The 20,927-nt window shown below is 49.4% G+C and overlaps 1 protein-coding gene across 9 annotated transcripts in view; it reads right to left on the bottom strand.

Moving 5' to 3' along the window:
- LOC309646415 (uncharacterized protein) overlaps positions 1–20,927 on the bottom strand; it is a 66,666-nt gene that overhangs the window by 14,240 nt on the left and 31,499 nt on the right. For 3 of the 9 annotated variants that reach the window (XR_014255340.1, XR_014255343.1, XR_014255344.1), the window contains 2 exons: positions 8,504–8,587; positions 1,038–3,052 (listed from right to left, as the gene is read on the bottom strand). Coding sequence is in view for 1 of the 9 variants with exons in the window: in XM_082432772.1 (XP_082288898.1) it covers positions 3,038–3,052; positions 3,897–3,964; positions 8,504–8,587 (167 nt within the window). In the remaining 8 variants the exon portion in view is untranslated. The other 6 variants (XR_014255338.1, XR_014255341.1, XR_014255342.1 and 3 more) reach the window with 3 other exon arrangements.

Here is a 20,927-nt window from a genome sequence, read left to right as displayed (position 1 = left end):
TTAACAGTGCTATTTTTCCACGTCTGAAATGTCATGCATCAGATCTAAGACAAACAGTTTACAAAGGGTCAGATTCTGAACTTGGTTGAGATGAATGAAACACAGTCAATCTTGCTCTCAAGAAAGTAACATCCCAGGCTTCCCTGGTGGCGCAGTGGTTAAGAATCCACCTGCCAATGCAGGGGACATGGGTTCGAGCCCTGGGCTGGGAAGATCCCACATGCCACGGAGCAACTAAGCCCATGTGCCACAACTACTGAGCCCGCACTCTAGAGCCTGCAAGCCACAACTACTGAGTCCGCGTGCCACAACTACTGAAGCCCACGCACCTAAAGCCCGTGCTCTGCAACAAGAGAAGCCACCACAATGAGAAGCCCACGCACTGCAATGAAGAGTAGCCCCCACTCACCGCAACTAGAGAAAAGCCCGAGCGCAGCAACGAAGACCCAACACACCCAAAATAAATAAATTAATTAAATAAAATAATAATAATAAAAAAGAAAGTAACACCCCAGTGGGAAAGGGGATATTCATTCAGTCTATTAAAAAATGTTTTATTAAGCACCAATTATGTATAAGATGTATATTAGGAACTGTTAAGAATACGAAAATGAGTGAAACATGGTCTCTGACCTCAAGAGATGATCTAGCAGGAGAGACAAGACATATACAAGTGAAGATACAACCAGCAATTAAAAAGCAGAACATAATGATGAATGTGAGTTACAGGGAGTTCGTGCAAGGAGAGGTTGAGGTGACTGGGGTGCATCTATTTGCCCTATGGCCTAGCGTTCCCATTCCCACTGTGGGAAAAACACTGCCCCGGGCTGATAAAGAGATGTGTAGAGATTCTCATTGCAGCACTGTTGCTAGTGCCTAGGAGCTGGATAGTAACCATGGTATTTGCATGTGATGGACTATTATGCTGTAAAAAGTACTCATGACAACATGCATAGATCTTAAGTCATTACCATTGAGTGAACGAAGAAACAGTGAGATTTAGAGCACAAAACCAATGATGCAAATTAAGGACACACACACACAATAATATCATGAATCTTTTTTCAAGAATACACATATATCTCTATCAGCATATGAAAGGCAGACTGGAGAGATATGTATTTAATACACTGAAGTGAGTGTCTATGGTAAAGGAGTTAACAGGAGTGAGGGTAGAAAATAATAAAATAGCATAAAACACAGGCTTAGAACAGGCCAGTGACTTAAGGGACGTGATTAACTCTGTGCTTCCGAGGGGTAAAAATAAAGTCATTTAAGAGAAGTAAGAAGTCTTGCTTGAGGAGAAGCTTGGGCAGAGAGTTCCATGAAGGAGATAGATCCTGACCCAGTCAATCACCACCTCATATTTCCTTGACAAAACCTACATTTCTAGTATCTGCCAGTTTCTGATTCCAGTGACTTAGCCAGACTTCTCTCCCATGGGTACCCAGGATCAGTCACTGGACGCCTCCTCTTCTGTATCAGCAAACCTACCCACTGCCCTATTGCAGTGGCTCCTGTGCGCCACCTGTACAGTCTCCCCTCTTTCCACCTCACAGCTCCAGAGTTCCTCAGCTTGGCCCTTAAGGAGAAAAAGAGGCTGGACTGCAAGGTGCTTGCGAGTACTTACTGACTCTTGAGGTGAGACAAACCTGAGTTCAAATCCAGACTCCCGCCACTTACTGTGTGACCTTGAGCAAATTACTTAACCTCTCTGAGCTTCATTTCTCCAATCAGTAAAATATACATAACTACACTTACCTCACAGTGGGGTTGTAAGGATTAAATCAGATAATGTATAAAGCACAAAACAATGGTAGATCCTTTGTTTATCTGTAGGTGAAATTCATGGTTCTGGAAGGGACACACAGCAGCTGGGGTCTGGGTCCTCATCCCAGCCTACACACTAATCTATGGTGCAACACTTGGCCCCACTCTCTTCCTTTTCCCCAGGCCCTGCTCCAGTCTCTTCTGTTTTCACCCATCCCTGGGCTCTGCCTGAGCAGGATCTGCTCTTATCACCAGACTCCCAAACGCTCTAGGGTTTATAGGATTAAAAAGACTGCAGTGAGAGCTGCTCAATCCTCAGACTACAGTATCCCCTTCCCCTGACCCTTTGCCGCCCTCATGTGCTGTAGAAGAAAGCCTAACACTGCAGCGCTGGCCCTTTTTCTCCTTAAAATGCCGAAAGGAGATGAACTCAGCAGGGCCTCGTGTCTAAATATGATTTCTCCCTTCTGAGGCACTATTCGTGATGGGAACTCCAAAGAAATTTATCATAGTAATGATTGCTGATTCTAGGGCATCAGGGTGACTGACAGCCATGCTACCTCACACTTGCCTTCCTGGCTTTCTCTTTCACTAGAGAGAAATTGTGTGGAGTGGTGCTGGGTGGGGGTGGCTAATTGCTTTGAGGCAAGTAGACAGTCATGGTTCAGCTTGTTACCAATCCTGGGGTGGGAGGGACAAAGGGAGGGGTGCAAAAATAACAGTCAGCCGAGATGGCTCCTAGAGAAAATTCAAAATCTGTGCGTTTAGGTGGGTTGTTTCATCTGAATGCCTCTGCTGTATCCTCTCCAGGTGAAAATATCCGCCACCGAGACAGGGAGACATGATGATAAATGTTTCCTCAGCATTAGCAGAGTGGTAGATCAGGAGGAAGTTGCTCTACTCCAACCTCATGGACAGACCAAGAGGAAACATGGCTGAGCTGCTGCAAGGTGGATTAAGGGAGGCTTGAGAAAGGCACTTGTCTAGTTAACAAGAAGCAGTTCAAACAAGAAGCAGTTCAAGGTACAGTTTTATTTTCCAAGGAAACATTCTGGACATTTGTCTTTCTTTTGGATGGAGGAGGAACATTCCTGCCCAAGATGCATGGGGTGGGGTTCAATAGCTTTTTCTTTGCAACTTTCTGGGAGGCTCAGGGTAACAAGGAGGCGGGGAAGGTGGGTCTCAGTTTCAGGTCCCAGTGTCCTCTGACCACCTTGACCTGCGACACCCCAACAAGCAGGTGGTGAACAAACCTTTGGAGGTCTTCTCAGCTCCTCCTGAGCTGTGGTGTAAGGGTGCAATTAGGGGATGTTTTGGGTTGAGGAGTGTCTCCCCAACATTCATGACCACTCGGAAACCTCAGACTGTGACTTTATTTGGAAATAAGATCTTTGCAGGTATAATTAGTTAAGAATCTCAAGATGAAGCCATCCTGGGTTCAGGGTAGGCTCTACATCAGATATCCTTATAAAATGAGGAGAAGACTTACAGAGAACACCATGTGAAGATGGAGGCAGAGATTAGAGTGATGCATCTACAAGCCCAAGATTGCCAGCAACAACCAGAAGCCAGGAGAGAGGCATGGAATGGAGGCTCCCTCAGAGCCTCCAGAAGGAACCAACCCTGCGGACAGCTTGATTTCTGACTTTTGTCCTCCAGAACTGTGAAAGAATAAATTTCTGTTATTTTAAACTCCACGTTTGTGGTAAATTGTTTCATCAGCCCCAGGAAACTAATACAAGGGAATTGGGCAGAAGGGTTCCAGAGGTGCCCCAAGGGCCCCAAAGTACCCTGGAGTATCACCTAGTTTAATGGCCTACACTTTAGTGTCTGCAGCATCTCTCAGTAGAGCATCTTCAGAAGTTAGAGATTCTATTACATAGTCCCCCCAATTCCTGCTCCCTCATAGCCACTCCAGGCACATATGAACCCCACCTTGAACTGCCCTCTGCACCACTCAGTGTGGGCTTCAGGCCAAGCCTGAGGATTGCCACCTCCTCTCTGTACCACCACATCTGCTCACAGCTTCTGGCTTCAGTTTGCTCAGTCCTCCCCCATACAGATTTCTCAGAGGCTCAGGATGGGAGGTGAGGCCAAATAGTGACTGTCCATCATGGATCTCTCACCTGCCTGACCTCCAGCAGCTCTCGTCTCAGTCTCAGCCGGGGCTGCCAGTCACAGGGGTCTCTTTGGCCTGGGGGAAGCAGCGGACCCATAGGTATAAGGTTAAGGGAGGTCAAAGCCGGTGGAAACCAAGATCCCAGCACTCAAAGTAGGGACCTCAGAGAACCCCCAAAAGAAGACACTCTTTTATCCATTGTCCACAGTTCCTCCCATAAAGGTACCTGAGAAAGATTCTTCCCTTTTAATGGGGTGTATGTGCATATATGATGTTTGGGAAGAACATTCCAGAGTGGACAAAGGGCCCAACACTGAGGCCTCTCTACTGGCAACCCACGTGGTTACACTACTACTTAGGAAGGAGCCTGATCTCCTGAGTCATTCTCCCTCCCTCCCCATACTGTGCTCATTCCTGTTAGACACTGCCCTCCTCGGAAGCAGTTCTCAGCCACCTACTGGAGTGTCCTAAAATTATCACAGTCTCAAAGCTGTCTTGCCCTCCTAGAGCCATGGGGGTTGGCAACTCTCAAGACTCAGTCTTCTCTGTTCTCCTGGGTGGGCTTCCAGCTCTGCTGCTCTCCTGGGAGCCAGGAGGAGAAGGTGGGCACTGGCTTCTCTTTGCCTGGGCTTGGGCTGGGGCGGGAGATGGGGGGCCTGGGCCATGACGCCTTGCTGAGGGTGAGGGAGCTGAGAGGAAGGGGCAGCAGATAGGGAGGAGGCAGAGGGAACATGCCCTGGAACCCTGGACTCCATGAAGGCAGAAAGCCAGGCAGATCTTGACAAACACATCCTGGGAGTTATGGGCCCAGCAGGTATGGAGAGAGACAGAAAGGCCAGACTCAGAAAGGGATCACGGTCATAGCAACCGTCTGTTTCATTGCAAATCTTCTGCTTCATTGACCTGCCCACCCCCACATGTGTGTCAGACTGTGTTGCAATGTTTGGCTCGGGACTGTGGCCACCAGAAGTGTGGCTGTCTTCCTCCAACCAGTCAGCTGGTTGGAGCCTGGGCCAGACTGGAACCCTGGCCTTGTCACTCCCTGCCCAGCACCCCTTCCTCCATTCAAGCCCCAGACCAACCCATCAGGGGAGACTGTGAGTGTCTCCTCCTGCCTTCTACCTGCTCGCTAAATACATTTGACACCTCAACAAGGCAGGGCTTCTCTGAGTGCCCAAAGGAGCCCAAAGCCTGGTGTCTGCTCTGCACCGAGGCCGGGCTGGGCAACCAGCACTAAGGTTTAATTGCAGGACTAGTGCAGCATCAGGGTTGCTTGGTTTTAAAATTTTATGCAAAAATGCCTACAGAGCCTCCATAATTCTCAAGTAAAGGAACTCTAGTGCCCAAGACAAGGGGCCAGGGATCAAGGACAGGGCTAATTTGATCCAGAGGCCTCCATGCTGGGAAAGACCAGAGGGCTGTCAAGAATTGCCAGGCACAGGTCTTCCCGGGAGTTGGTTCTGGGGAGATGCTATGAGCACATTCACTTGGGAGGGGACCTTGCAGTAGAGGAGGCAGCTTTACTAACTACTAAGAAATGACTTTTGTTCCTAGTGAACAGTCTCAGTTTTCCGCCTCCTGCTTTCTAGGAGTGGAGCGGTCCCAGAGTTCAGCAGGTGGGATCAGAAGAGACACCCGCCCCTCGCTGCCCCTCCCGCTCCTCTCAGGTAGAGAGAGTCCAGGGTTCTGGTCTTTCTTGGGTTAGTTTGGAAGGGGAGGGGTCCTCAAAGCTGCCAGGATAAGAAAGTGAGGGACGTGAATGGTAGAGGGAGAGAAGTCACCTTTGTAAGAAAGGAGAACCGAGGGTGCCAGATTCCTCCAGAAATTGATTCTGGAGCCCGGCTCTTCCCTTATCTGAGGGGCACCTCTGTTCCCTCACTGCTGTCTGTCCTCCCTCCCCGTTTCCCAGGAGAACGTTGGGACCAGGTCAACATTTTTTTTTTTTTTAAGATTTATTGATTGATTGATTGATTGATTGCTATGTTGGGTCTTCGTTTCTGTGCTAGGGCTTTCTCTAGTTGCGGCAAGCGGGGGCCACTCTTCATCGCAGTGTGCGGGCCTCTCACTATCGTGGCCTCTCTTGTTGCAGAGCACAGGCTCCAGACGCGCAGGCTCAGTAGTTGTGGCTCACGGGCCTAGTTGCTCCGTGGCATGTGGGATCTTCCCAGACCAGGGCTCCAACCCGTGTCCCCTGCATTAGCAGGCAGACTCTCAACCACTGCGCCACCAGGGAAGCCCCAGGTCAACATTTTATCCTAAGCTATTGTGAGGGGGAAAGACAGGGGCTGAAGCTGGTGGTGGAGCCAAATCACTCCCTTCTCTCTGGTTCCCACCATTCCCTCTCCCATCCATGTTTTGGGGTTGTCAAGGAAACTGCACAGCCTATCTGCAGCTTCTGTTCTGTTCCTGTCAAACCCAGGAAACTTTCTAAGGCCAATTCAGTGGGAGCGCTGTCAGAGCCTGAGTTGGTCGGCAAGGAGAGGCCGCTCCCTCTTGAAGCCTCCCGCACGGATGTCCTCCCACACAGCTGTGCACACGCACGCGCGCACGCACGCACACGCACACGTGCAAGCACACAAACACACAGGCTTGTGCTGCCCACACACACACCAGCAGTTTCAATCGCCCAGCCGAACCTAATAGGAGGAGAGAGAATGAAAACCAAACAGGAAAAAAATCTGCCCTGCCAGCCTCCCGGTGGAGCTGCATGCCCCAATTACCTCCATCCTCCTCTCCTCTGAGCCCTGCGGAGTTGGCGAGGTCTGGGTGCCCCAGGCAGCCCACCCACTCGAGTAGCACCCTGCCACCTCAGGCTGGTCAGTCCAGAGAGAGCTAACAAGTCAGACTACCTGAGGGGATGAGTCCTTAGGAACAGGAAGAGGCACCAAGCAGAGAAAGGAATGTGCAGTAATGACCCAGAAGCTCCACAGTGGGAGTCAGAGTGGAGTCTGACCTTGAGAAGGTCACCCAAATACATCACCCTCTGTGACAGGGGACACGGACCTCAGCCTCTCCAGATGTTCCAAAAGTGAACTGAGATACCATGAGGTGGGGAGATGGGCTAAAAAAGCATGGTGAAAGGCAACTGGTTGTAAAGTGGACCATGTTTAGCATCTTTCTACAGCTCCTAAATCCCAGAACTCAGACCAAGGTCACCATCAAACAAGGGCCTTTCCAGTGATTTGAGCTGTCCAGCCAAGACACAAGCTGCTACAATGAGTACTGAGTTTTTCATCACAGGAGGTATGGAAGCAGAGGCTGGGTGCCCACTGACAAGACTACTATGAGTGGCAGCTTAGGCCAAATGACCTCTGAGATTCTGGTGGCAGGAAGAGTCCAGAGTCCATGGTTCAGAGTCTTTGCATGAAACAGGCCCTCTCAGTGCATGATGGCTGAGGGCAGGGGGCCAACCCTTCCTTCCATACACTGGCATTCACCAGTGCAGCTGACCTTCCCACTGATCAGCCAAGTGACCTGGCCACTGTTTTTCCTGGAGGACTTGAATAGACTGAAGAGAAGATGCCTAAGGAAAAACCCAGTGGAAGATTTCTGGGTGTAGGAATTAGAGAACCACAACCACGTGGGGTAGAGGCCCTGACTATAAAGCCAATTTCTACTTGAAATGAAGGGTTGTGTCTTGAGAACCAGCGAAGAAAGTGGCTTAGTTTTGGGGGGGGTTTTGGTTGTTTGTTTTTTAATTTTTTTATTTTGGCCATGCCACATGTCTTGTGGGATCTCTGTTCCCCAACCAGAAACTGAACCTGGGCCACAGCAGTGAAAGCACTGAATCCTAAGCATCTAGACGACCAGGGAACATATGTACAATGGAATATTACTCAGCCATAAAAAAGAACAAAATAATGGCATTTGCAGCAACATGGATGGACTTAGAGGTTGTCATACTGAGTGAAGTAAGTCAGACAGAGAAAGAGAAAGACAAATACCATGTTATTGCTTATATGTGCAATCTAAAAAAATGGTACAAATGAACTTATTTACAAAATAGAAATAGAGTCACAGATGTAGAAAACAATCTTGTGGTTAGCGGGGGCGGGGGAGTGATAAATTGGGAAATTGGGATTGACATATACACACTACTATACATAAAATAGATAACTAATAAGGACCTATTATATAGCACAAGGAACTCTACTCAGTACTCTGTAATGATCTATATGGGAAAAGAATCTAAAAAAGAGTGGATATATGTTTATGTATAACTGATTCATTTTGCTGTACAGCAGAAAGTAACACAACATTGTAAATCAACTATACTCCAAAAGAAATTTTTTTTAAAAAATTAGCTTCGTTTCCTCAGAAATCAGGGACAGAGAGGCAGTCTCTCTGGTGAGAATAGAAGGAGCTTTGTGTCAGAAGAAAGCAAAGTAGAGGTGATACTGTACGGTCAGGGATAGTGTTGTGTCCTAAATTCCAGGCTATTGAGAACTGTTGTACCACCTGTGCTCTGCACAACAGAGCGAGCGAACTGGAGTTGAAATCCAGTCACATTCTGCTAGCCAAGCAATACAACCCACAGGATAGAGGCTGCCTGGAAGAGGCACCTTTTTGCTAAATCTCCCCCAGGGGCAGCAGTGGCCCTGCTCCAATCGATACCTGTACTGATCTCCTGTGATCTTCCTAAAGTCCAAGTCTCACCATGACCCTCCTCACTTAAACTCTTCGATGGCTGCTCATCTCCTATGAGGAAAAAGGCAAATGTCTTAGCCTGGTTGACAAGACCCTTCATCATGAGCCTCTGCCCCTCCTCCCAGTCTTGTAAACCCTTTTTCTCTACATTCTCCTGTCCTCCAGCTATATCACCCTGCCCACCTTTCCCCAGACACTGCACTCTGCTCTTCTTAGCTTCCTCAAGACTCTTGCCAGCCTAGACCAGACAGGAAACTTGGCTGCAAACGACAGAAACCAACTATCAAAAATTAAGCAGATAAGGAGTATTCTGGAAAGAGAAATTCTGGTGGCTCAAGAGTTGATGGGCAGGCTGGAGCGGCAGCTCCCACCACAAGCAGGAACAAAGGGAGGCTAGATGGCAGAGAACACTCAGGTCAGTGACAAGGGCATCTGATTAGACACTGCTGCTAGTTCTGCCCCCTTCCCATCCACCCTCAACTGACACCCCCCAGGCTAGATATCTTTGCTGTGATGATTCCCAATTGTTCCTGCCCTTCCTGTCAAAGTCCCAAAGACCCTGTGGGGGCATCAGATTGGCTGAGCTCAGGTTCCAGGGCTCACCCTCCCTCTACCCTTACTCTGCCCACACCCATGCTGTGGGGGAAGCAGGGAGAGAAAAAATCTGCACCACCATGCTCCCCCCGCCCCTACCCACCATGTGGAGTAGAAGGTGGAATCCTGCCTGCACCGAGACTCATGCGATAGGGAATCCCTCTGAAATAAGAAGGGCGCTCAGACACTGGGCAATCAAACACATGACAAATGTCCGCTTCACTGTCTCCTTGTCTGCCTCATCAATTCCCGTTCATTCCTCAAATGTCATTTCTCTAAAACCTTCCTCCATCCCAGGCATGCTCAGGTGCTCCTTCCATGTTCCCATAGCACCTGGTACCTCCACCACACCCTTCTTATTTTATTAAAAATTTTTGCATATTTGTCTTCCACTCCAGACCATGAGTTCCTTTGGATCTTTGAGCAGGGCATACTCATCCATGACCCCTTGTCTGTATCCAGTGGGTGGCATTAGTGGGAGCTCAGTAAGTTTACAAGTGAATGACGGAATGAATGTGTACCCCCGAGACCCCTCACATGGTAGCAGATCAGCTTATAACACGGTAAATGCCTGGATGCATGTGATGAATGGGATCCTTACAGAGATGGGGTGCCAAGGAGAACTAAAGAGCAAAGTTAGGTTCTTACGCTTACAGGTATTAGAGAGAAAAGCCTGTTAGCAAGTTACCCTCTTCCCTAAAGGGCTGTGAAGATACATTTTCCGTAAGACACTCCAGTTAGGGGCCTAGTGGGGTGTGAGTTCAATTGTAAGCATAAAGTCTTGGTTGCTGTAAATCTGGAATTGTGTGGGTTGAGATGAAAATGCTTCACAATCATTAAGCCCCATTGTGAAGTAATTATATAAAGTCCTACACCAGACCCCTGGGCCAGGAGTGGGCTGGAACTGCCCTGAGTGGCCCCCACAGGGGAGAATAGTGGGAGAGAAGCATCTGGAAAGATATGAGAGGGTAGCAAGAGCTGCTGAAAATAGAAGGGAAGAAGCAGAAGAGAACGTGAGGGAGGAAAGCAGCAGGAGAAGGAGCACGTAGGAGCAAAGCCCGAGGATAGGGACAGAGGCGGACGGTGGAGCAGGGGCTGGAGTCAAGGGCTGGGACAGAGAAAGAGGAGACATGTGGTCAAGAGTACTGCAGCCAGGAGGAGGGGGGAGAGATGTGGAGAAGGCCAGAGCGAATGCCCACCTCAGTTGAGCAAACATTTATTAGTGTCTACCATGTGCCAGGCACTGTGCTAAGGCACTAAGGATATAAAGGTATATAATTGTATATAAAGGTACGCAAACCCCTTACCTTCCAGGGTTTACAGAGCAGTGAGGGAGACAAACACAAAAACCAAGATTTTTAAAATTGTTTGGTAGATGGATAGATACAAGAAAGAAAAAGAATGCAATTACACATTAAAGGGACACTCCTCCTAACCTATAGGAGATGCCCATTGAGCTCAGTGTTGAAGGATGGGTTAACCAAGGAAAGAAAGGTGAGAGGTGGTCCCTGCCAGGAAAACAACTTCATCAGACACATGGAGGCATGGGCTGATGGGGATGGGGCGGGCAGGGGCGCGAGATACGCTGGAGAGGCTGGGAGGAGCCACATGTGCCAGCCTAAGGTTCTTGGACCTGCAGGGGATGAGAGCCATTGACAGGGCAAGACACAATAAGATTTGCATCTAAGGATTGTCACTTTGACAGAGGGGGATTATCTGGCAGAAGACTGTAGTCTGGGAGACCAATTAGGAGTTGATTACAGTTGTCAAAGTGAAAGATGATGGTGCTATTACCTGAGATGAAGGACACACAGAAGAGAACAGTTAGCAGGAGGGAGAGGAGATGATGATGCGTTTGAGACTGTTGAGTTCAGAATGTTTGTAGACCATCTGAGGGCATATGTGTCTCCCAGGCATTTGAATATGGGCATCTGAAACTAAAGGGAGAGCTGGTGGCTGCAGATATGATGTGGGCTTCATCAGCGTAGAGACAGTAGTTTTAGTAAATGAAAGTGGATGAGCTCTCCCAAAGAGAAAATACACACAGCCAAGTCGTGGGCCCAGGCTGGAACTCTGAGAAACCCCAATGTTTAACGGGTGCTGGAAAGGAGGGCCCTGAGAAGGAGAACACAAAAGGAGAGTTGGAGAAGTAGGAGGAGGAGCAGAGGAGATTTAGGCCGAGGGACAGCAGGCCTTTCAGGAAGCTATGAGGACAGCAGGGTCAGAAGCAGGAGAGAGGTCTAGAAGGGAAAGACTGTAAAGTGGCCACTGGAGTTTGCAAAATGGAGGTAATCTTTTCACAAATGTGTGTTGTGTGGGGCAAGATGGAAGCCAGTGATGAGCCTGGGTAAAAAGCATGAGTTCCTCTACTATTCTTTTTTTTTTAAATTGAAGTATAGTTGAATGCCTTTACTATTCTTGCAACTTGTCTCTGGATTTGAAATTGCATCAAAATAAAGAGTTAGCAATTAAAAAAGGAGGCTTTCGTTTGAAATAATACAGGTTCATTTTAAAGATCAAATAACTCTAAAAGGCATAAAATAGAAAAAGAAAATTCTGCCTTCTCTCTGTCTGTATCCAAATTCCACCCCTCAAACGTAACTTCACCATTGTTAATAGTTCAATAGTTTCCTTCCAGATCCATTTTATTTATTTACTTGTTGTTATTATTGTTACAAAAATAGAATCATACTATATACATCCTGTTTAGCAACTTAAAAACATATCACAAGTAGGGACTTCCCTGGTGGCGCAGTGGTTAAGAATCCTCCTGCCAATGCAGGGGACACAGGTTCGAGCCCTGGTCCGGGAAGATCCCACATGCCGCGGAGCAACTAAGCCCCTGCGCCACAACTACTAAGCCTGCACCTTAGAGCCCACAAGCCACAACTACTGAAGCCCACGCACCTTGAGCTCGTGCTCCTCAACAAGAGAAGCCACCACAATGAGAAGCCCGCGCACCGCAACGAAGAGTAACCCCCGATCTCTGCAACTAGAGAAAAGCCCATGCACAGCAATGAAGACCCAACACAGCCAAAAATAAATTAATTAATTTAAAAAAATTCTTTAAAAAAAAACATATTACAAGCATTTTGTCGTGACAGAATACGTATTTCACTTTCATTCTTCAATACTGCACAGTATTCTATCATATGGATGCACAAAAATTCATTATTAATTTTGAAATTTGAAAACTCAAAATACAGAGAATAAAATAACATATACTCACATACCCACTGCCCTTTTTAAATAAATGCTAACAGTTTGACATACATGTTTCAGATTCTTTTTTAGAATATAGTGGGCTTGGATGAGACATGATTTAAAAAACCCAAGGTGGCTGAAAGTTGCCTAAAAATGCAAACTTGACCTCATTACATCCCTGATTTAAACTTTTCAGTGGCTGGGATCAGGGCAGGCTCCACAGCATGGTGTTCCCAGGCCCTCTTGAACCCTAGGTCCATCTCCACTTGCATCCCCTCCCCAACGGCAGCTGGGTCAGGCCATTCAAATTCCAGCATTTTTTTTTTTAACTATTCTTTTTTTTTTTTTAATTTATTTTTGGTTGCGTTGGGTCTTTGTTGCTGCGCACAGGCTTTCTCTAGTTGCCTCGAGTGGGGGCTACTTTTCGTTGCACTGCGCGGGCTTCTCATCGCGGTGGCTTCTCTTGTTGCAGAGCAGGAGCTCTAGGCACGTGGGCTTCAGTAGTTGTGGCACGTGGGCTCAAGAGTTGTGGCTCGCGGGCTCTAGAGCGCAGGCTCAGGAGTTGTGGCGCACGGGCTTAGCTGCTCCACAGCATGTGGGATCTTCCCGGACCAGGGCTCAAACCCATGTCCCCTGCATTGGCAGGCGGATTCTTAACCACTGCACCACCATGGAAGTCCGCATTTTTTAAACAGGCTTTTTCACATGTCCTTTCCTCAGGCTCATCTCTCTAGCTAAATTAATTCCTCACTCCATCATGCTGCCCCACCCCACCCCCGCCCCAATCTACATGAAGAACACTTAGTCATCTTCAGGATACAGCTCGAGTCACCTAGGTGCCTTTCCTCACTTCCCCCACCCCCACCAGATAGGATTGGCATCGCCACACTTTGGGTCCCATGATGTCCTCTATTTGTCTCCATCACAGTGCTTTTATCCTTTGCACTCCTCTGTTGACCTGCTGACTGCCCGCCCCTGGACTATAAATGCCTTGAGGACAAGATCCACGCCTTATTAATCTCCAGCTCTTTAATGCCTGGCACACTCAGCAAATGCTCTTTAAATAGCCTGTGGATTCCTGAGGCACTGGTGACAAAGCAAAGGGTGAGGTGGCCCCAGCCTGACTGTTTTTGGAGGTCTCCAACAATGATGGTGCCCAGGACTGCTCTGGATCCTCCAGGGCACCTGCAGAAGCACTGCCCCCACTCTCCCCTGTGTCCTGACTGAGCTGTACAGCCTCTGGCCTCCCCTGCCCATTCTCTGGCTCACCCACCCACGCTCCCAGCCAGATCCCCCCTCCACAGAGTCATCAGGGAGCACTCCGTGGAGTTCATTACTTAACAGCCAGTGGCCTAGACTCCCATCTCCCCTCAGAGTCCACAGAGGCTGTTTGGAGCCCAGCCCCAGTTCCTGTAAGTGGAAAGCGAATTGCACTCATTCCCAAGATGAATCATTTTGTTTTAATCGCCCGTCCTTTTGCTGGCACGGCCACTGCCACGGCTGCCTGCTCTGCCTTTTGGCCGTCTCTTGGCAGGATGCCCTCCCAGGCCCTGCTAATAACCAAGAAGTGAGGTACAAGGAGGAGGAAGGAGAGGGAGCCCCCTAGAAGGAGCAGGGAGTGTGCAGCAATGCGCCAAAGCTTATGAAAATGACACCATTGTCCTTCTGGAACCCAAGCAAAGATTCCAAACAGGCAGAGAGCAGCTTCCAACTTGCGGCGCCCTTGGGGGGTCGCTCCAGAGACCAGATGGCTAGTGTGGTGGAAGCACCCAGCCACCTCTCCCAGCCTCTAAGGAGAGCCTCCCCACCTAGAGTTCCTCTGAGCTGGATGAGCTGGGTGACCCGGGAGACCATGGGAGGAGGAGGCTAACAATGAACAGGGAGACTGCAAGACCCAGAATTAGTTCCCTGAGTTCTGGTATGACATGGGTAGCAGGTAGGGAGAAGCAAATCTACCCCCATTTTCCTTCTCAGGCAGCGATTCCAGGAGACCATGTAGAACGGCAGCCATGTTTTCTTCCCACCTACAGGAGGGCTCACTCTATATCTGTCGGGGAGAGTCCAGCCTGCCGTCGGCAAGAGGCTGCCCAGGTTCCAGCCTCTGCCATGGTGCTGGCACTGGGCCCCACAGACTATTGGCATTGAAGCCTAGGGCACAGACTGCAGGCACACCCACTGAATGAAGAGCCTGTGGCCACCTGGAGCCCAAGGATGTGCTCGCCCCTCCACAGTGGGATGGACTTGTAACCCTGCTCAGGTCCTAAGCTGGCTGGAAAGGGGTTATGTAGGGACGGGAATTCTTTGCAAGGGAAGCAGGAAGACTGAATGACCCAGAGGACACTGATCTCCCTTTCTGACCAGTTTGCCAGTCGGGAGGCACCCAGGGTGCCTGCGGCAGAGGAATGACCTCTGGAGGACTCTTCCTGTCCACGGTGCTCAAGGTGCTTCACAAACATGACCTGGGCCGGGAGGGTGAGGAAACAGTGTTCTCTCCACACCTGGTAAACCGAGCCTCTGGGAGAGGTTCCCTCCACCCCAGCCCAGCCATCTCTGAAGAGTTTGTGGGGTTGAGAGGAAACACCTGTTCGTAGTCATTTACTCTGCAGTGGCAAAGCCTCGAGCGGTCGTGTCTGGAGTTTGCCAAGAAGAACCCTGGCCTCCACTGTGCTTTGCTCCACCAGAGGAAGGGACAGGCTGGTATTTCCACAGCAGGTTACTGAGCCTGCTGGGAAGCCAGGACCCCAAGGAAGCTGTGTGAGAACAGCCAGAACCTGCATCTCTCCCTGTGCTGCCCACATTGCTGCCAGGAGCAAGTACAAGGGCAGAGAGATGTGGGCTTCCTAGGAAAGGATGTCTCTCTGAGGGAAGAAAGGATAGGAGACTCATTCAACAAATATTTTTTGACGGTCTACTATGCACCAGGCACTGTTCCGGCACAACTGTGCACAAAACAGGCAAAGTCCGTGCCTCATGGAGCTTACATTCTACTGCAAGTTCGATTCTGGGAGGTCAGAATTGTGCCTGGCCTTGAGAAATAGCTCCTGAGCTCCCACCAAGGAGGAATTGAAGCCTTGAGAGGAAAAGTGAGTGAGGAGTAAGCCCCAGCCTCCCAATCAGCAGCAGGAGAGGAGAGGATGGACATAGGCTGTGACTCCAGTCCAGTATCCTTCCCAGAGCGCCTGTCAAGGGCAAGGGTTACTGTGCTGATTGGGGAAGATGAAGAGTAGTGTTGAGAGCCCTCTTCCCTCCCTCCTCCTCCCTCTCCTCCCCCTCCAAGCCTGTTCCACAAGTCTCCAGCTGACTGTCTGCTCCATTCCTGGCTTGGAGTCTTGAGTCAGTGACAGCCAGGAGGCCCTGTAAACTGTTTCCTTGATGCAACAACTCCAAGACAGCCCCTCGGGCCAGAAACTCAGAGGGAATGTGGACCTGAGTTCCAAAGGCCCAGATGGAGGAAAGGTAAACAGGGAGAAGCTGTGGGAGGCAAGGAGTTACCCTTAGACTGCAGCTGCCTAGGTTAAACTACAGAGATAAGGTGTGTGAAAGCTCCAAGCAGAGCGCCTGATATGTCAGCGCTCAGTAAATACTAATCTTCCTCCTTCCTTCCCTCCCTCCCTTTCTTCCTTCCTTCCTTCCTCATCTCCACTGGACAAGCCTCCATTTCAAATGCCTTATTAATCATTTACAACATCACTGATAGTAATAAGATTCATAAAAACTCAAATTGTAGGAGCTTTGCCCCACCCTTCTGGCTTCAGATCAGAGAGCTACACAGCCCACCTTCTGTTGGGAAAGAGGGAGCACTAGCCCTTGGAATTCTCTCACCCCCATTTAGGCTTTCCATTCAGATTATCTCACTCCTTCGGACGTCCTCAAGAAACGCGAGTGTCTCATCTGCCCAGAATGTGGCTGAGATATGGATGAACAGGCAACCATGCCCAGCCTCCCTAATGCTTGCTTTCCTCTGGCTGCAGTTCCAAGGCCCCCACTTGGCCTGTGTCAGACAAAATGCCAAGGACCTCTGTGTCCATGCTGGGTCCTAGCCTCTGATCTCAGGCCCTGGCCTCCTCTCTGCCCCTTTTCTGCTGTTCATGCACTGCTAATGGATCTCTCCCACATGAATTCTTAGCACCTGCAGATATATGCCTTGATTTGGATAAAACCTTTATGTATTGCCATTGATTTTAAAGATACCAACAGGAGCAAGCTTAAACTCTAATGTGATATAACAATAGCTCCAGATCACAAAACACACCAACCTCCCAAAGGAATTCTGAGCACTTACCAAGTTCTTCTCTGTGCACGCAACTGTTGCCCCCAGTCCCGGGAAAGTAAGACAAAGTGAAGCCAATGTTTGTTTGCGGAAGCAGGGTGACAAGGGTATGGGGTGGGGTGTGCTTATGTGAGAGGTGTTAACATTTGGAAGCAATTGGTAAATGCATCTTTTTCCATTCTTCCTCCTGGGGCAGGCAGACACACGGTGAGAAGAAGAAAGCAGACCTCCCCCACCCCCTGCCCATGGCAGTCTTGGCTATTGTCAGGCCTGGGCTGGGTACCCAGAAGATGTGGGTGCAAACCTCTCCCACACTCTCCTGCACCCTCCAGGCTTCCAGTGGTTTCCTGCCTGCCTCTGTCTCTTCCCTGCCACACCTCCCCATCCTCTTCAGTACCAATTTACGTCTCCCCTTCTCAGCCATACTCTTAAAAGCTTGAGGGGTGTCACTCTTAGAAGCTGGAGACAGGTGACCAAGGACAACTTGGTCCCTTCCCTACCAGCCCTCCTTGCCCTCTTCAGCCAAGTCTTAGTTTCTGCCTTGGATTGGCCCCATCCATCCCTCCGAGCCGGGCCCTCCTCTGTCAGCCTGCTGCTCTGGCCAGCTTGCTTTATTATCTGGCTCTTGGTCTCAGCAGGAAGTGATCTGTCCATCCTTAGGCTCAGCTGCCTTCCCCTTGCAGCCCCCAGGTCAGCCTTGCAGACAGGTCCTTCCACAGCATTCCTTGCCTGCCGCTAAGCCTCACTCCCCTCTTCTTTTATTCTATTTCTTCGTCTCCCTTTATGGTGTTTGGAAACTTGCTTTCAGTCAGACCAGTGGTTCTTTTCTGTATGCATGCAGCCCCTCATCTGACCAGTCTCACTGTACAGCCAGACAGAATGATCCATTATCAGGAGCAAGTGAGTGGACTGACTGCATAAAACCACCGAGGGTTGGTGAGCTGTTTCAATAGCTCTTACTGAGGCCAATGAGCTAATTTTCCAACTTACTAAAATCCCACCAGATAGGGGTAGGGGGGCCAAGCTGAGGACTGGAGACAGAAGGGCTCTGCATTTGAACTCTGACTTTGTTACTCCCAGATGTGTTTGTCTGGCTAAAATGCTAGGTTTCTCAGGGGTTCCCTACTCTGATTGATAGAGAAAAGTAGTGATTTTGTCCTCTGGTTTCCCAGACGTCGTAGGAGGACATATAGATCTTCATAAAGTGCTTTGGAGGTTTCTTTGGAGGTTTTTGGAAGAAGAAGCTGATGAATTTGCTCCAGGCTTCCACCACCTTCCTGCCAGCCCAGGACTCCCAGCAGGAGGCAAGTTTCCCAATCAGTCAAAACCATGCTCAACCCCCATCCCCACCCCACCCCACTGGGCTCCCTACATGCCCAGAAGGCAGGCTATAGGGAAAAGGTAAGGAGCCCTTAAGGGGCTCCATGCTGGGGACATATGGCCTCTGCCCTGGAAATTTCCAGTCTGAGAGGGTGGACAAGTACAGAGAAGGGCACATTCTCAAAACAATAACGACACAAAGACCCAGAAACAGCAAGTAAAATGTGGTAACATGTCTTCTTCTTCCAGGGAGAATGTATAGGACAGTGATAGAGACAGATGCAGAGGATGGGGGTAGATGTGAGTACACAGCCCCGTTCACCTGGCCCACACTGCTCCTGGGCACCGACCGCCAGCCCTGTCTGGTTTTACTGATAAGAGCCCACAGATAGCATTCCCCTGGGCCACAGTCCCCCCTCCCAAGGGAACAGATGAAAAATTCATGACAACAGCCTCAGATCTCTGATCCCTGCTTTCTGAGACGGCTACCTGCAGAGAACCAAGGGCTACCTGAGGGCAAAGGGCCAGAAGCTTGCCCAGATTATTCTCATCTGAGGCAACCAAGGCTTCTCTGACAGTCAGAGGGGAAGACCTGGATGCTGGTGTGTGCTAGCCCAGCTTGCTGCAGGCTGGCCCAACCGCTCCCATTCCAAAGTGCTTCAAGGGGCTGAGGGCCCACTCTGTTCTGCCCAGCCCAGCCTGGGCTGCTGCAGTAGGAGGGAGGAGGGACAAGGAGAGAAGAATGGCAAGAAGGTGGGAAGGTGCCAACCTGGTGATTCCAGTTCTAGCTGCTGAGCTTCCCTGGAAAAGGAGAATTTCAGGAGAAAGCCAGGGAAACTTTGGATGTAAGGAATCCCTTGCTCTGTCACAACTCTCCCCACAGAACCCAGCAAAAAAGAACCTCATTAAAATACATGTTGGGTGAGCTTTGGTGAATCAGTTCCTAAACAACTACCCATCCTTCTGCCCCTCCTCCCTGCAGGCCGGGCTGTTACCAGCCTCATCAGAGAGGAAAGCAGAGTTTCTCCCCATTTGATTCCATCTGGGCCTGGGTCTCTCCGCAGCCAATTTGCAGCATCACAGTGCAGAACAATGCAACTGGGCTCAGCCAAATCCAAGGTCCCAGATCCCATCCCCTGATCAGCAGGAGAGCTAGATGGGCCCTCAGGCCACAAAAGAGAGACACCTCAGTAGGACCAAAAGGGTTTGTTAATAAAAACAGTCGGGGTATGGCCCTGGGTCTCATGTATATACATACACATATGCTCCCATTTACACAGATTTACAAAAACATGTCTTTTTCAGGTACAATTTAATTTTTAACTTTTGTTTTCTTTTTGGCCATGCTGGCGGCATGTGGGATCTTAGTTCACACATAGACTCATAAAAGCAGAGGTGCATACTTTAAGATCCTGATATACCCTCCCCCCCACCCCCACATACTAGAAAGTCAAATGAAATCACTCACCTTCTACCCCACCTCACCTTGCCCCTCCCTCCTGCAGGGTGGGCTTTTCCCAAAAAGCAGTCTAGGGGGCTCAGGGTTAGGGGAGTAACTGCACCATTTGCATTTTTTCCAGGAGGGGAGTGGTACCAGCAGCCCAAGCATCTGCATGTCCCAGAGACTGACAGCCTGACATCCTTGGATTTGACCCAGTTGCTCTGGGGAGACCTGTCTTCCCGCTGTCCCTTCCCTACCAATCTAACTTCATTATGATGGTTCTTGGCTCCAACCTGTGAAACTAAATGCACAGTTCCTGAACACAACACAACCTGGGTACCCTCACCTGCCCTCTGAGAGGACCTGGGCCATTATCCTCTATCTTGGTGTCCGCCCCCCCAGTACCTCTTTTCAGTCCCTGCCCCATACTCACCTCCTCCAAGAAGTCTTCTCTGATTAAATCTGTTTTGCTCTAAATGGCACGGCTCTTCAGCGCTCAGGAAGAAAATTGCTTTCTATTTATTGCTTGTTTTCTGAGCTTGTGTCAGGTCTGACTCATGAGAGTGCTGACTCGCCCATTAGATGAGAGCTTCCTGATCCTCCAAACAACGTCCCCTCCCTCCAGGGTCCTGCAGAATCCTGACCTGGGATTGGACTCAGAGAAGGAGTCCATTGCCTGGACGACACGATTTTCAAGGCCTTGCTGTTGGTTTGCAGAGAACTCTGATGGAGACTGGGGCCCTTGGGAAGTAGGAGCAATAACCATGGGATAGGAGCCATTTGGGTTCCAAGAGTTAAGAGCTTTTCCCAGAAATGACTGATTATCAAACATGGCCTCCGTGGAGAGCAGCTCCTTGTCTGGTTTCCTCTCGCTCATTTCCTTGAATGCCCTAAGGAGACTCATCCTATGCCTTGAATAGAGGAATGTGAAACAGAGCCAGCAAGGTGAGAAGTACAGTCACACAGAGGGCCTGGAGGGTAGGAATCAGGAAAAAGGAGGAGGGAAAGAAGGAGGAAGGGAAGGGGTGGAGAGGAAGATAATTAAGAAAGTGGGTTGGGGGGAAAGGTAATAAGGAGAGAAACAGAAAGGGGAGAAAGAAAAACTGACAAAAAAAAAAAAAGAGCTATGACAGAATCAGAAACGAGACGGCACAGAAACAGACTAAGACAAGGACAAAGCTATAAGAACATCTCCATCAGGAGCTTCAAGAAGGTTCTCGGGAATTGAACTGCTCAAGATGGGGGCTGGGGATTTTAGGATTTGAGCACCTATTATGGACCAGCTGCATTCTGTACATTAGATCGTTTAACCGTGTAATGCCCCATGAGGTAGGCACTATCATTATTGCCTTTTTACAGATCAGGGAACCCCAGAGTAGAGAGGTGAAGTGACACCCCCTGTCACACAGCTGATATGTGTCAGGGCTCAGGTTCAAATCCAAGTCTGACTCCAAAGCTTGTGATCTTTGTGTCACGCTTCCCCAGCTATGAAAGCACTCTCACCTGGGCTGATTTTTTCCCAGCGTTTCAACAAGCACTAATTAAGTGCCTGCTGTGTGCCC

The sequence above is a fragment of the Balaenoptera physalus genome, assembly GCF_965194825.1.
Source record: "Balaenoptera physalus genome assembly, chromosome: 1".
Classification (NCBI taxonomy): Eukaryota; Metazoa; Chordata; class Mammalia; order Artiodactyla; family Balaenopteridae; genus Balaenoptera; species Balaenoptera physalus.
This window is presented reverse-complemented; position numbering and strand designations above follow the sequence as displayed.